Source organism: Harpia harpyja, chromosome 10 (assembly GCF_026419915.1).
Source record: "Harpia harpyja isolate bHarHar1 chromosome 10, bHarHar1 primary haplotype, whole genome shotgun sequence".
NCBI lineage: Eukaryota > Metazoa > Chordata > Aves > Accipitriformes > Accipitridae > Harpia > Harpia harpyja.
Genome location: NC_068949.1, coordinates 26,848,791 through 26,865,384, shown reverse-complemented (window position 1 = coordinate 26,865,384; position 16,594 = coordinate 26,848,791). Strand labels below are relative to the sequence as shown.

Here is a 16,594-nt window from a genome sequence, read left to right as displayed (position 1 = left end):
GGCGGGTGGGGCGGGGCGGGGCGGGACGGCGCGGCAGGTGCCGGCGGCGCCGCGGAGCCGAGCCGAGCCGAGCCGAGGGGAGCCGAGCGCCCTGCGCCGCCGCAGCCGGCCCAGGTTACGGTGCGGGGCGAAGGGAGGAGCCTGCGCGCCGCCGGGGCGAGCGGCGTGGCCGCGGCCCGCTCTGCGCCGCGGGGTCCGCCGCCGCTGCAGCCCGACGGCCGTGGGGCGCCGCCGCGCGCTCGGGGCCGCCGTTGCAGCCCAACGGCTGCCCGGGAGGGCGAGGGAGGCGGCGGCGGGGGCGAGGGCAGGGGGACGGAGGGGAGGGGCGGGGGGCTGCAGCATGGCCCGTGCTCACCTGGCGTGTGTCCCCTCCACGCTTCCCTCGCTCCTGGCGTTGTCAGTCCGGCCATCGGTTCAGTTAAGTCCGCGCCTCCTTGGGTACCGGCGGGCAAGCACGCCGCACCTGGGCTAATCTAAACCTCGGATGCGGCGATCTGAGGGGAAACCCGGTTAGCACTGTTGCTGAGGAAGGTGTCTGTGGGTAAGGAGGAAGGTCGAAATTGAGGCGTGGTGGTCAGTATGGGGCTGTGGTACCTGGGAAGAGGGATCGATGGAGAGGAGGAGACTTTGTCCCCGGAGGCAGAGGAGGTAGGGAGTTGCAGGAGGAAGGCAGTCAGTCAGCCTGGGTTTCTGAGGCAGCAGGACAGGGCAGGGCAGGGCAGAGCAGTGCAGTACTGTGCTGTGCTGTGGGCTGGCCCACATCTCTGCTGGGAATGTCTAGCCAACACAGCAGTTGCTCCATGACGAATTTGGATGACCTTCTTGGTGGCCTTCTGCTGAACTTGCTCAGCAGATATTGATCATATTGATGTCTTTCCTGGGGCCCAAACCTGGACAGGGAAGTCTAGATGTGGTCTAAGATACTTGTATTTAGCTCATCCTGCACCCCCAGGGACAGTAAGGGCATTTCCCTTCCTTCCTTTCGTTGTGCGCGTGGCCGCTTGGCATCCCAGCCTGGAAGTACCGCTCCTGGTGCTAGTGGCTGTGGTGTGGGGCAACAGGTCTTGGTTCTGGCTTTAAGAACGGGAGGGTCTGATTTGGGCAAGCAACAAAAATCCTGTTTGTTTGAACATCTACCTTGTTATCTTGGATTTTTCATGCAACACCAGTGGTTCACTGAGTTTGGCTCAAAGTGTTATAAAGTACAGGCTCCAGTCCATGCCATGGAGGGGTTTGTCTGTGCTCAGTGTAGAGAGTTGAGTTAATCCTGTCCTGAAGCAGAGGTGCAAGAGACCCTTACAGTGCTGCAAGGATGTTGTCTGGGTAGCTAACAGTGTTCCAAGGGGAAGTGTAAGGGATGGGTGTTCCTGTTGTCCAGACACTGGCCATTCCAGGACTGCATTCCTGACGGATGGCAATAAGAAGATAACAACTGGTTGCAGGAAGCTCTGGTAAGTGGAGAGCCTATTATTTGATGAGCATTTGGAAACTGTTGTCTTCCATTAGAGAATTTGGCGATCCTTTGTAAAACTCAGGTCAGAGGTCATGTTAGGTTAAACATTACGTTGATTTAGGTGCTTGGTATGGAAGACATGCATGTTGTGTTCTTTCCCAAGCAGTGTTGGTCGCTGACCTGAATGCTTCCCTGTAACCTCTTGCAGGGCGTGTCTGTGGCTGGTTCTTCTTGTACAGCATGGGAAGGCCCTCTAGGGAAGTTTGAACTTGATGTCGTGGAGTGCCCCGTGGTGGCTGCTTCCAAGCTGAGTGAGCTTAATCTCAGACCTGTGTTCACACAACCAGGTTTTGAGGAACTGCTAGATTCCCCCTTCATTCATCTCCCAGGAGGGGCGGTCCTCAGTGTCTGCCCATTGCTTTCTTCAGCTGGACAGAGCTATGTGCTCTGGTTTATGGAGAATCTTAGTTCATGGTTAGCCCTGATTCTGCAGCATGGAAAAGGGACTGGTGAGGGCAGAAGGAGTTTGGTGTTGCGATTCTTTGTTTTCCCTACCTTCCGTCATAAGTTTTGTGCAGGTTCATCATGTGCATCTTGTCTGAATGTTAGGTGGTGCTGCAGAAGTGTGAGTGAGAGCAGAGGTGAAGGGCTTTGCTGCCAGACAGTTCAAAGAGGTGATTGCTTCCTTTTTACCTAAGCTGGAATTCTTGGTCCTGCTCCCCTTCCCTTCAGACCTAGAGCTCGTGTTTTTATTGGGTATAATGTTTGATGTGCCTGTGCCAGGTCTGCCCTGCTGTGTTGTGGAGGTGGGCTAGGTCTGTTCTGAGTTCTCTGTGGCAGTCAGGACACTGGGGTTTATAAATAGTGTGGTGTAAGTGAGAGTAGCCACTTGGCAATCTGTGTTTTGGACTGTGAACCTCTCCAGAAGTTGTGAGCTCAGTTCCCAGTGGTACCACAGGCTGCTAGAGAAGATGTGTCATCTCCATAGCATATGTTTTCTATATTGCATGAGACAAGCATGTTTTGCTTATATATTGATGTCTCTCTCTCGGATTATCATCAAATGAGTTTCATTTGCCACAAGCCTTGACTGAAGAATCTGGGCTTAAGCTCCCACCCAGAAACACCCATAGTGCCTGAGCTACCCTGTCTTGGCCTGTAATGATGAACCCTTTAACATGATCTTTCACCTCCTGGAATAATATTGTAGGTGAGCAAGTGGGACACACTAACACAGTGAACTGAGAAGCCAGAAGAACTTGAAACAACTTCTTTACTGACAGTGCCAGGAATATTTCTTGAGATGGATGGTGTCCTCCTACGTGTGCAGGCTGCTGCTATGTCTGCATCTCCTCAGTCCTCAGTTGCCAGGTTATGAGCATGAAGACAGTTGTGTTCTTTGTAGTAAGAGGGTTAACAAACTATTACTTAGTGTGAGGGTAAGCGAGTATCTGCATCTGTCCAACAATCAAGTGATTTCTCTCTGACATAGGTTTTCTGATGTTGGATTCCTTGGCATTTGGGCCATCAAAGCCAACTACTGTATGCTTAGATTCCAGGGTAGTCTTACAGGTGAAGGTCTTTTGGGTCTCGCTTGCTGCTGTTGGTAACATGAGGAGAGGAAAACAGGCAAAACACTCTATCAAGAGGATAGATGATTTAATTTAAACAAAGGTAAGTAATACATCAACAGAGAAATTAGTATCTCCCATTTTTGGGTTTTCATGGGATAACACCTGTGTGTCACGTGGAATATGTGGCATTGTTCTACAAGGGAAGAGAAAATGAAACCTTAGTTGAAGCAAAATCAGCCCTATAAAAGCTAAAATCTTCCAAAATAAGTGATCCCTGAAGTATTCCTTCTAACATGTTTGTATTTTCAGTGGTCATCCCCATGTACCGCAACTTACTCAGAGAGACTGCAGTCACCAAAGTAATGTAACACCATGGAAAACAACATAAAAACATTGCAAACCAATTGACAGTGGTTTGTAAACCCCTACACCAATCCCTATACCCATATTCTACTGCTAAATAAATATCTACTGGATAAATGAATTCCCTGTGTGAAGATTTAAGGGTGTTTTCTTATTAGTTCAATGATTTTCCAATACATTTTCTCAGTTGCATCAAGGCCCCAGACGAAATCAAGATGTCCCCAAGCAGGGAAATGCTCGTGGTAAATGAGATTAGTAATCCGAGGAAGTAGCTTTGCTATGTCTTTGGGATCTGCAAATTTGTCACGTCCACCGCTCCAAACAGCAATTGGTGTGCTTATCTTCTCTATTGGGTATGCAGGAGGAGTAGACTGTAAGAAAGGGAGGAGACCTGAGTGAATGCTGTTGTATCAGAAGTTGTGTTTAGAGAAAGGATTCTGTGCAAGCATCTCTTTCCCTTCTGCACTCACTACAGTAAAACAGTAAGGACGAAGGCCACCCTCTTAGTGCCTGTTGCCCTAACCCCATTCCCTGTTGACCATGGAAGGAAATGATCCATCCTATTCCTGTGTCTTTCCTTAATGCATGGCTAAGAGTTGTCCTGCAGTTTGACACCTACTCATGCCCTTCAGAGGTGGGGATATGGCAAGAGCAGTGTCTGTGTTTACCAGGCAAGGACCGCAGAGTTGTTGTTCATGGGTGTTCCGTTTCTGGCTTATATGCAGTCCTCTTCATGCTTTTATGGGGCATGGAGTGAAAGATATTTAGTTGTATTGTTCCAGACTTCACTTGACGCTCCCTCTAGGTCACAGTGTTGCTACTGATGGAGTAATAGCCCGTGAGCATACTTGCCTTGTCTGTCATCACAGAGGAAATCAAAGAAACACGGAAAAGTGGAATGGGGATCTTCTGAGACCTGAGCCAAATGACTTAATGCAGGATGATTATTCGTCTATGGGGTGGTAAGGGACCAGGCACAAGATGCTTTTAAATTGACCCCTATTATCTAAGGGTGGTTCTGTTCTTTTTCTCATTGACTGTTTTTTGGGGCAGTTTCCTAACCATCCAAAGTACTGGGGCTACAACATTGCCCATTCCAGACTTTAAACTTCAGTATTTAAAGACCATATGTGTGCATGGAAGGTGTCTGAGAACTCTTTGGAGTCCTTCTCCACCTGTAAAATAACGTGCCACCCATAAAATAACCTGCCCTGACTCAGAAAAGCTCACGACATGTCAACTGATCTGATCAAATCTTAAAAAACTGTCAGGCAAGTTATCGGTGTTGCAGGAGAATCGCAGCATTTCTGAGTGTTGACTAGGTGGTAACCAAAGCTCCTAGTGACCAAGTTTTGTCCGTTTCCTTTTTTCCATACAGGATATATTAGTTCACCGCAGCAGTAGTCTCCACTGTGCTGTAGTGAATCATCCCTTCTGTTTTATTTTTGTGGTAAGTAGCTTCCCAAAACCAAGGTATGCATTTCCACTTTTTCTCCCCGCCCCCCCCCCCGCCCCGCGTTGTTTTTTTTTTTTTTCCTTTCCCCCTTTGGCCAGTCTAGCATTTAACTGAAAGGCAGACCTTGAGGATTTTGGGGGAAGTGAAGAGCTCCATACTCATGAAGTCCTAGGACTTGGGTGTGGCTCTCAGCCTTTTGGGAATGGCAGGTAAATTGACGTGTCATTGGACACATCCCTGCATCAGTAGGGGAGGCAAAACGAACTTCTGTTAGCTGTCCACAAGGATGTGTCTATGCCTTGTCTGTGAATAGACTTTTACATGTATGAGTATTAGATTCAGGTGAAACATTACCTCAGACCACTCTCCCCCTCTTTAGCACTCACAGGTGCTGAAATCTGGATTTTTCTATTCTTAGTTTTGCCAGGACCCAAGGATGAGTTCTCTGGAAATCTGTATTGCCTTACCTGGTTGTATTTCTTCATGTTTTCCTTAGAGCCGTAGTCATAAGCTTGAAATTGGTCTGCACGTATTACCTGTTAATATTGTAACAAGGACAGATAAAATGAAAGTGTTAAGAGACAGAGGAAAGTGCAGGAGGTGTTTTCTTGCCTTTGATTGAAGCCAAGGCTCAGGCAGTGGGCAGGCTTCCAGGGATTCTGAGGATGGGTCGTAGGGTGAGTGGCTTCATTGCCTTTTGTCTTGCTACCATTGTCTCCTGATCCTCAGCCGCCACCCTTGGCATGTTTTATCGTTAAAATTTTGCTTGACTATCTTAGTTAGCTAAAGTTGGGGTCCCTGTTTGTGATGCAGAGGTGTGTCAGGACTATTACTAGTCTAGTGTAACATATGATACCTGCTCACACACCTTGACTTTCGTGTGTCAGTTTTGTCTGGTCGGCTCACAGTAGTGGCGACATTTCCAGAAGCTCTGTACCTCTTACAAGAGTTTGGCTATTGGGAGCAGGCTGCGATCAGCTTAACACTAAACTATTGTCATCTTGAATGCGTGTTGTCTAGAAGGGAAAAAAAAAAAAGATGAATCTGTCTTACTGAAAATGTATGTGCATATTTTTTACCTAAGCCTTTAAGTAACTGAGGATATGCTAGAAATCTGCTAGCTTGTCTCTGTTTTCTGGGTCTGGGTGCTGGCAGTCTGGATCCTTGGAATTTTAGTCAGGGGTGTGTGCAGGAGCATGCATGTATTGAAGTGCTGGCAGAAGTGGCCACAATTCTGTGCACATACAGTGATGCGTTTCTGAGCCGACGCTCTCTTGCCCTGGTCTGATTTGGAGCACGGGCAGAACAAGCTTAGGTCTGAGAGTGACGTAAGGTGCCAGCAGAAGAGGCAGTTCCCCACTTGCCGCTGGTGCCAGCAGAAGCGTTTGTGTAAGTCAGCTGGCTTTGGGAAGTGATCCAGGCTGCAATTAACACTCTGGGAGAAAAGCTTTAACCTGGATCTCTTCTTTGTCTAGCTCATCCCCTGGCTGCTCAATTTCCACTATCCTCCTACTGCCTGCCAAGTGCCTAGGCTGTGGTTGCACTCACTTCTGCAGCTTTCAAGGCAAATGTCTTCATAAATGAAAATGAAGGCTGGAAGCCATTAGAGCCCAACATGCAGAGAGGCCTGATATGCCCTGGGGAAATCTCGGTGCTTGATACCAAAGGGGCAATTCAGGTGATGGTCTGGTGAGCCATGGGAAAGAGTGCTCCCTCTGTGGCAGGTGCTCACGGCAGCTTGTGAGAAGATGTGATGGGCAGATTCCCAGATCCACTGCCTCTGGAATTCCCTGTAGGCAGTTGGTTGCATAAAAAGCAGTAGTAAGAGTCTGTTTACACATCAGTACACAGTTATACCTGATGCCAATGAATAACGTTCTGTACGGATGTTCCAGCAGGGTAATGTGCTACGTAGGTATCTATCCGACTCTGGAGAGAAAGCAGAAGTGTTATAAAGGCAGTGATCCAGTGCTGTGACTGAATAAAGCTGTGAAGGACCTGAGCAACATACTACTGCTGTGTTAAAACTCCATTTTAATAGGATGTTCTTTAAGCATCAAAAAGAAAGTTGAGGAGAGACTCACAAATATGCGTGTTTACAGTGGGAATGAGTATGTAGAATTTTATCCCTTTGGGAGAGTCTTTCCCACATTAGTGCCTAGTTATATGGAAAACATCATTTGAGGAGTGTGTATTGTCTCTGTTTTCTCCAGTTTCTACAGTTTGTATGATGCTTTTACGTAGTGCTCTGCTTAATCAGTAGTGGAGGATCCTTAATAGACTGTCTGCTTAAGCATAATGCGGCTACATGTGTGGGAGCTTTTTATGGGAACACTTGTTAAATATTCTGAGTATGAGAGATCAAAGGCCACTGGAGAATAGACATGTGGAAGGTCTACAAGAAAAAAAGGCAGCAACCAGAGTAAAGGAATGAAATCTTGCTGTTGAGAGAAATGTGAAGAAACAGCTTTGAGTTCTGCCTGTAAATGTTTTGATGTGTAACGACCAAAAAGAAACAATCTCTTATGTTCAGATGATCTGGATGTCTTTCTCTTTAGGAAGGAAAATATGAATTGTGCAAAAGAAAAAAGATCTTCCTCTACCCAGTTATCTCTTTTAAAAAGCTTTGGTATCTGTCCAACTTTTCTTTGGCTTAGCCCCAGAAGAGAGGACACTGAGGGACATCATTGCAAGATAGGACCATTCTGAACTCAGCCTTTCTTCCTTGTGTGATTTGAATGTGTCAGGTGGCACATCTCATCTTTAGCTGAGGTCCTAGTTGGTAGTACTTGAAAACCCCAACATATTTCTCTATGTCCCTGCAACTGTATGTAGACATAAGGCAGAAAAATTGTTTTCCTTCAAAATTACTTTAGCTTCACTTGTATTAAGGTGTTCTGGGACATGCTTACCGTGTTCACATTTTGTACCCTGCCCCCAGCTACGTAGTAGAGCACACTGCCACAAAATTTTCCCAGAGATCTGCAGATCCGTGTGAGAGGCCCTTTCAGCAGTTTATTCTGGTGAAGAGTTCCTTTGCAGCCAAGTAGTAACTGAGGGGAGGAAAAGTGCAAAACTGGGTTTTTTTTCAGCTTGTTGCAGGATTATTTAATGCAGAAAACTGTCACTCCCTCTTTTCTAATAGCCTTGCCTCTTAATCAAGATTGCTGAAACTGCTTACTATCCCAGTATCCTTTAAGTGTGTTCTTCCCAACAGTATACCACGTGTTCTTCCTGCTTCTTTTTACTAGGCATGAGTGCTGGAGGTCACTATCCACCTGGTTTTAGTGCACTGACCTCAGTGAGAAAGGGCAGTTGGCTGCACTCATGACTGCAGAGTGTAGGAAGTCCCTTTTTGCCCTAGTATTTCTTCCAGGCAGGTGCACTAACCGTACTGTGAGTATTGCTACTAAGTAAAGAGGGAACAGACAAGCGAGAAGGGTGTAGAGCTGGATGCTCTATAGTCACATAATGGGTACAGCTTGGAGAGTAAGAGGATGTGCTCCCACAGTTTGACATAAGGTATAGAAGGTATAGGTATAGCATGCAGGATTTTCACCATTCCCAGCAAATTATTAAATTGGCAAATTCTGGTGTGAAATAGGTATTTCCCTTTAAGTTTCCTTTATCATTTTACAAGTAAATATTTCACAAGCATAAATGAACTGCATGTCTAATAAAATTAAGATGTGAAATATCTTCTTTGTAGTTTTCTACTAGTGCTTAAGGCTAGATTTAGTGGACAATGTTAGGCTCCTTTTATTCTGGTATTTGTGAACTTCCTCCAAAAATATTTGATTTAAACAAATAGTGGTGAAAGTATGCTTGTTATCTTAAAGAAGTTGCAAAAGAGATACCGTGTCAAGCCTTGCAGCTTACCTCTGAGGAAAGTCTGAAGTCTACCAGCACTGTCAGCAGTCTGATACACTGAGTTCATTCTTAACTCATCACCCCCTTAAAATCAGTTCAGGTTGAGTGAGTCCAGTAGAGACAAAGCAGATAATTATGTCTTTTAGAAAGAGGAATGACATACCCTGATCAGTGATTGGGGAAGACGTGTAAATGTTACCAGAGGACTGGTAGCATGTGTGGCTGTGGCTACTGGTCCCATAGCAAAGAACACTTTAACCCTTTGTGCCAACTCAGGATAAGTAGAAAATGCTACGAAGCCTGCAAACACAGAAGACAAAAGTCAAGTTAGTGAAGAGATCTCCACAGACCAAATAAATAAAAAAGCAGTAGGCATCAAAGAAGTGAGACTAGATTAGCAGCCCATTGGCTGTTGTCCATTTCTGTGCTGCAGACCTAAGGAAAGTGCTTGATTCTTGAAACTTTTGTTTGGGAGACAGAGTTCATTCTAAAGATACAGGTTCATTAGAGTATGTCCAGATATTGATTTTCTCAGAACTGACAGTTTTGTGTTAAGGCCATTTTTGGGGGAGAATATGCATTAATCAGATTTTCTTAACTCAAATTCCCTCTAAAGTTCCCCAAACTCTAATAAAATTATGAGTTTTTCAGCTTGCAGTCTCTAAAAGACTGTATATGTTTATGTTGGCATGCAGTAATATAATAATTATCTGAAGATTAAGAGCAGAATTTTTACTTGTAACTAAGTGCAAACTCAGGTAAGAATGAATGCACACATAAAGGAAGAGTATGGGGAAGGAAGGAAGGAAGGAAGGAAGGAAGGAAAACCAAAAAGGGTGCATTCCATCCTGTTTTCTGAACATGTCTAAATTTCTCCACTGATGGATTTGGTGAGAACTTTAACTGGTTGCCTAAAACATAGGTATCTAAAGACAAAGAAGGTGATGTCTTGGCCTGAATGATTTGTTCTGCAAAAAGATCCTTAGGATGCACATATGAGAAGAAAGGAAAATAATTGTCTAAGAATGTGGCCACATGCCAATTTCCCCCATTTTCTTGTCTATTTCTGGGTTTATTTTTGTAAAAGAGCCATGGCACACCATGGCATAAACCCCAATATCTACTCATGGATCTCTATATAAATCATAAACACTATAACTGTTTTGTACCCCAGGCAGTCCTAACATTACCTGCAGTTGAAGCTTCTGAGTGACCAACATAATATACATCCTTCTGTCCAGTTTTATTCATGACGAAGTACAGCTCTGCTGGAATATCGTATTTACCTATCTCATCAAAGCTACAGGGGAGAAACACAAAAAGCTAGCAGATAATTCAAGTATCACAGTGTGAGTAACTGAATGTCAGTTTTGTTCATTGCACCAAGCAGGACCCACTGAAAGACGAGGTTGCACACTTCGTCTGCATTTTGCGTGAGTTGGGGAAGGGGGTAGGGAGATGCAGCTGTACTGCCAGGCTGCCTGATGCCTTGGGCTCTCTGCAAAGGAGGTGCCAGTTTTGTCCGTTAGCTCAGGCTCTTGCAGAAGTTAATTTAATCATTGCTCTCACCAGCATGGGTTGCAAAAAGTATTTCTGTCTCAGTTAACATCAGTTGTGATAGATCAGATTTCTAGGCTGAGCTGAGCAGTGTCCTCTCCTGTCTGCACTTGGGACATGGTATCTGGTGGGAGACTTCAAGGTTACCAATGCCTCCCAGTTTTGGAAATCTTTTCCTCAAGGAAACCAGCACTGTGTATGGAGAAAGGTGTCCTATGTACTTCCAGCTTTGCTTCTGTATGTGCTGATTCCAGAAGGGCCTGTCCAGATCATGTAGCCAATGACCCCCTTGACATACCCAGAAATGGCTGCATCTGCGGAAAAGAGTTGGTCTAGTCTCCTTAGATGTTGCATGTCCCACCTGAAGTCAGATTATATGAAAACCAGTAGGGTTTTCATATAATCCAGAAGGGGATTTTTTCATATAACCATACTTTTTCATATAACTTTCAAGGGGAAAGGTTCTGCATCCAAATATTAACTGCCCAATCTTGCTAGTCCCCTAAAAGTTACTTTCTTCAGTAATTCTTTCTCCATGGAGTACCTGTACTGCCAGAACTCTTTCTGGCAGGGCTTAAGGGTCTTGTGTTTTAAAGACAAAGTGTTCCCTCGGCTGTTTCCCATCCAGACATCATAGCCGGCATCTGCGAGGATGAAGCCTAGGCTGTTGTTGGGCAGGTTAGAAATCCAGTAAGTAGAATCTGCTAAAGTACCATGGTGTAGCAAGACTGCAGGCTTTTTCCCTGAAAAAGAAGTGGGTTTTCTTATTCTGTAGTAGTAAGTAATGTGTAGTTAAAACTGGCATGCAAAGTCTGGCTTTGCAGGAGTTTTTTAACCTGTATACAGAATTCAGGCCACATTCCTGACTAGGTGCTCTTGCTGAGAGGGAAAGTTGTGGAACATGCCATTGCATGTGCAAAGGGGAAAGGTGGGGGCCCCATGTAAGAGTTGGGTCTCAGAATTTCCTTATGACCTATAACTGCGTCACACCTGTATTTTGGCTGTTCCTCCCAGCAGGAATTCTGAAGACATCAAGAATGTATCCATCCTCCGTGGTAACTTGATATTCCTCACTGGGGTATCCATGATATCTGATAATTTCACTCTGTGGTAAGCCAAAGGAGAGTTTGTTAACATGCATTTATGTTGTAGAGATGGGTGGAGAAGGTGTCTAGAGGCTGGTTCTGTCCAGGAATGTAAAGCTAACCAAGAACGTGCCAGGAAGATGAATGTGATAACATATCACTGGCTTTTTCTCTACTGCTCTGTGTTGTACTGGTAGGAAGGGACCCAAAAGAGATTCCTGCAGATCAGCACAACCCATGCCTCTCTCTTTCAGGGATGACCAGATATGTGCTATTACAAAGCCATGGAGGCTGGAGCATGCAAATGGCAGTGAGAGCAGTTGAGCTGTGTTTGTGTGAAGTTGTTTGTGTATGCTCTTTAATGTTGTATCTCTCAAATTGAAGTACCAAGAGCTGTGTTTGCTCAGGTAGAAGCACCTAGTTATACTTGGAGCTTTCCTGACATACCCCATATTGCTTAGCTTTTGGCTAGGTAGTAATTGCTGTAGCAGTGGTACCCAAGCACTACACAGGCTTATAAGAGTGGCAGGATGGCGGAGTTCACCTGTGCAGTAAATGAGACTGTTCCTGGGACCTGCAGCTTGGTTGTATGTGCTGTCATGTGTTAGGACTGTCCTGGAAGTAGCTTTTCCCTGAGCATGCCAGTGCTCTCCACCACTTTTCCTGGATGCATCTTTGTTCTTTTAGACTTCAGGGATGATGCTATTAAACAGCTCGGATAAAGCTGTCCTGCTTTGGAAGGTAACCAAGCTAAGCGGTGTGGATGTGGGCTGTTCTGTAATGGTAGTGCAAAGCCCCTGGCCACTGGGACCATGGCTGAGAATAAATATTACAGGTCTTGTACAAAGATGCATCAAAGTCTTCTTCAGACCTGCTTAGGTGGTAGTTGTCTGGTATTTGACCCCATATGATGGGACAAAGCAGAACTGTGTTGAGTGACTAACCTTTTGGGAGATAGTTTGTCATGTTTTGTAAGGTTGATACAGATCATACCTTTCTAGAGAGTAAACATGCAGCAGTATCTGTATAAGACAGTTGCAAAGGCTGTGTGTTTTGGGCCATAATGAATCCTTTTTTGCCAAAGTCAGGTTAGGCAAGCCAGGTAGGGTGGATATCCTGTTACAGACTCACTCACAGCACCACCCATCACACTCTTGCCACTATTCTGAGGAAATCATTGTGAGAGACTGAAAGAGTTAATGTCTCTAACATTGTGGTGGGGCAAGTTCTGCTTAAAGACAAACCCTGCACTGCAAGGAAAGGAGGTGAAAAGCCCATCAGTTCAGACATCAGCAACAGGAGGGGGAGGGTGTGCTGGAGGGTGCGCAGCTCCCTGTTCTGATAAGCTGTTCTGATACAAAGATCAAACAATGGCCACATCTGCAGGGAAGGAGAAGCTACTCGACAAATGACCCTCAAGCCCAAAGGCTCACAAACTGCTCATTAGCCTGATGAGTTCGGGTGCCCTCCTGAAGGAGGGGCAAGGATGATAAAAGGACACAAACTGAAGCCCCGGGTGTGCAAGCCCACCGGAACTGGACCCATCGGCTGACTGGACCCCTCGGCTGACTGAACCAACTCTGGACCCAGGACCGGTGAAATCTTTTTCTCTCTTCCTCTTTCTCTCTCTGTCTTCTCTCTCTTTCCCTTTCCTTTTCCACAATCCCTGCACCTCATCCGTTCAAGACAAAAACGGTTGACTAAGTCTGAGACTAAGAGTGGATCCAGCAGCCCCTGGGCCCTTCTCTGAGGAGGAGTCTAGAAAGCAAGGGGGTCTGCTCTGAACCTCGTGACTCAACGGGAGGGATCTCCTTATTCTCTGAATTGATGTATATGGTTACCCTGGGTCACACAGTTTACAGCAGTAGTCTTATGCCAATTCCTGTTGTGAGAAACCCTGCCACCTACTACCACTCCTCACTGGTTCAGTTTGCTTCTGTCATGAATAAAATCTTTAACTAATCATTTGGTGTTGTTTCACCTTAATTTAGCCTGAGGGAATTTTGAATTAAAAATGACTCCCTGGTCTGTCCAGTCTGGGTCATGACAATCATTGCATTACTTTGTGTTGTGAGAATCTGCAGTTTGAATAAGAGATTCATCCTCCCTTGCCACTGTACTGAGGAAACAGGTTGTTACAGAAAGGGAGGACTCTGCTTCCCTTGAGACTAGAAAGCAGCCTTTGTCTCTACTGCAAAGGAATTTTTCTCTCCGGCAGCTCAGACTTTTTGGGTAGGAGCATCAAGGTTTCTTCTGGGTGGGTGCTCCCTATCACAACGCTGGAGGGAACCCTTTGAAGGGGGCTACTTTGAGCCTTCTGGCAGGGACTGTTAGTGATGGGGCAGTGTTAGCGGTACTGGGAGAGACACTTTAGAAAGAAAGGGAGAGAAAGTGACCCAACTTACAACATTCATAAAGCATTCAGGGTTGCGAGGCTTCCTGTACTGGCTTGTGTCTGAATTCAGAGTGGAGGGTGTTGTGAATCCTGATAAAAAGGCAATTCCTTGGGAGCAGAGCAGCACGAGGAGGCACCACATCTTGGGGCTGTGTGAAAGAGCACATGCAGGGGTATCTGTGTTAGGAAGAGAGTGGTGTGAAATTCCACAGGAAGACCCAAGTGGGGAGTCTCCTGAAGGTTGCCCAAGGTCTATTCCCCAAGGGGCTGCCAGAATAAGGACGTGTGTGAGGAGGGACTGTCTACAGCTTACCCCATTTAACAGGGGCCAGGAATGAGTCAAAGGCTCCAGGAGGATGTAGAACCAACCTGGGGGAATGTGCTTGTATGATATCAGTGCTGGTTTGTGCCACGAGTTCCTTCCTTTCTCTCTCACATATGGTGCTCCATATTGTAATTCTGCGTCTTGGCCACCTGGGGGAAAGACTGCATTTTCATGGTTTTTAGGGGTTGACTGATGGTCACAGGGAAGCTTTTCTGAATAGAAATTGAGTGCAGTCTATCTAGTTAGTGCCCTGCTTTTTGGCTGTAGCCACCTTTGTAATCAGCATAGAAGAAACAGACTGGTCATACAAACAGAGTGTATTATCTGACATATCATGGGGAAGATTTTTAAGGTTTGGAGAGCCTGGAAAGGATAGCTAAAAGATTTGTTTTCTCTGAACTTCTTCATGAGGAAGGGAGTTCTCAGTTCTTTTCATTTTTTATTAAATCTGTCATACCCTTTGGGTCACTAGAGCATTTGGATTAAACCAAAACTGGGATATACCCTTAATTTTAATATTGGCATCCAAACTGACTCTAGTCCATCCACTTTGTAGGAGAATACTTTCATTCTTCTGTCAACAGAACAGAAATCCTCCCACTGTGTGCTCTGCAAGCACAGTTGTATAGTAGATATTCCACTGCTTTCTGCTGTTTTATTCAGTTCAAACAGAAGTAAAACTTGTTCCTCTATTTCTGCATGTGGAACATCATTTGGGAACAAAAACTAAGAAGTTCAGCTTAAGTCACAGTTGGTTTTTCTACTAAAGGTGGGGCAATGGGGTAGCTAAATTGTTGCACTTCTTAGAGTATACTTTTTTTATGTATACTATATTGTCACCTGGCTTAGCTGGCGTGCTTTAAGGCACTTCCAGATGAATGCTTTGTAAATCAGATAGAGTGCACCAATTAACTTCAAGGCTTGGCATGCACTCTCATTAATTTCAGCGGCAAAGTCTTGACTGTAGGAGCCTTGAACAGCAATCTAGTCTTTTTATGTAATGAAACAATGCCAAAGAGTGGCATTTACCATGGCAAACTGGAATTAACTGAAATGTTTAATGTAAAAAAAAAAAAGTAGAGGAAGAGACCTGAAAGATACATTCAAAAGGCCATTTCTGGAGACTTTTTATATTTGATGAAAATAAGCTTTAAACCTTCTAGAAATTCATCAGTGTACTCTTGAGAAAGTAATAACATTTTTTTCACATACACTGTAAATGGGACAGAAAGGCACCAGGGCAATTAATGTGGCTAGCAGATGTCAGAATCTTCTGGTGAACTTACAAGAAAAGCTTAATGCATTTGGAACTATGAGAGCAAAAGGTCCAATTTATGTACACACTTTTGATACCAAGATTTTCATGCATCCACAGTGACATCCTTAGATAAAAAACCCCAACAAGTAGAACAAAATGAAACCATCAGTTACTCTTTTTCCCATTTGCACAGGTCAAAGTCTTCTTCCTCACCTCCACTTTAGCAAACATGCACTCTGATGCACAGCATCAGGCTTGCAGATCAGAAAGGATGCAGGCTGTCTACTCTGACAAGCAACTGCACAAAAGTGAGACCGCACATCTTTATGGAGATAGGCAACAGAGAAAGAGACAGTGAATACATATGTACAAGCAACTTACCTCTGCTTTGACTGCCCTGCCCTTTGACTTCTGCTGCAGTTCCCAGTCTGTCTGTCTCCACTAGCAGACTGATTCACTGGCAGAAACCTGCACTGATAAAAGGAGCAGCAGTAGAGTGCTGAGTGATGTCTGCATGCATAGCAGAGCAGTGTTTAAGTGCTGATTTGGCAGTAGTTAAGGAGTGGAGTTATTTTATGATAAACAGCACCATTGCATGACATTCTGAAAGACCAAATTGCACCATGGAGCAGGAGAGGTAAAGAGGCGTCTAACCTGTGATTAGAATATTTAGCAGGGACCTGGGGGATTCTTGTCCTCTGAGGCTGTGGGAGATCTTGATCTGTACTGCTGCCTGTCTTGGGGAGTGCTGTGACCACATTATTTTGGGATGAAGAGGAGGAAGAGTCCAGCTTTTCTCAACATTTTCTACCAATGAACACGTTCTCTGCTGCTGTGGTTTGTACAGAAGCTGGTGTGGTCACTGTTTCCACACCTGTCATTTGGTTTCTGAACTGCTGTTTGCAGATTGCCTGGGGACAATTCTTTGTTAGGTAAACTTAGAACAAAAATTCAAATTATTCAAAAGGTGTGTATTTAGCACCACTCACACATTCCTAAATGTGTTGTTCAGTGAACACCACAACATGCAAAGACCAGTTTGCTCTCAATTAGCCTGCTTCTGTAGGGATTCTCAGGTATTGAATTAAGTTTGAAAACATTGTGTGAACTTTGACTCAGGGAGGATGATAACAAGATTTCTTGCTTCTTCCAAGCCATTTCCATGAACTCTGTAAAAACACAGTATGTTTGGAGATCTCTCCCTAAGTGCTGAATTAATTGTAGTCAGCCTGGAGGCTCAGTCCTTACAAAACTGGCC

General features: G+C 45.1%; 1 protein-coding gene across 1 annotated transcript; it reads right to left on the bottom strand.

Annotated features, from left to right (window-relative positions):
• Positions 1–2,869: 2,869 nt before the first annotated feature.
• LOC128147403 (lysosomal acid lipase/cholesteryl ester hydrolase-like) lies at positions 2,870–15,808 on the bottom strand. Its single transcript, XM_052799948.1, has 10 exons — positions 15,718–15,808; positions 13,764–13,902; positions 11,264–11,378; positions 10,818–11,016; positions 9,907–10,016; positions 8,880–9,016; positions 7,759–7,899; positions 6,704–6,775; positions 5,314–5,382; positions 2,870–3,761 (listed from the first exon to the last, which is right to left on the bottom strand). Exons 2-10 carry the CDS (start codon positions 13,893–13,895, stop codon positions 3,528–3,530), a joined length of 1,209 nt encoding a protein of 402 aa, XP_052655908.1. The 5' UTR covers positions 13,896–13,902; positions 15,718–15,808; the 3' UTR covers positions 2,870–3,527.
• Between the last annotated feature and the right edge of the window lie 786 nt (positions 15,809–16,594).

Excerpts from the sequence above, each read along its gene's own strand:
- LOC128147403 (XM_052799948.1), bottom strand. The coding sequence starts at position 13,895 with ATGTGGTGCCTCCTCGTGCTGCTCTGCTCCCAAGGAATTGCCTTTTTA. Across the intron at positions 9,017-9,906 it reads CTCAGAAGCTTCAACTGCAG|GCTTCGTAGCATTTTCTACT; the intron begins GTAATGTTAGGA and ends CTGTGTTTGCAG. Across the intron at positions 7,900-8,879 it reads TTCCCCAATCACTGATCAGG|TTACTACTTGGCTGCAAAGG; the intron begins GTATGTCATTCC and ends TCCTCCCCTCAG.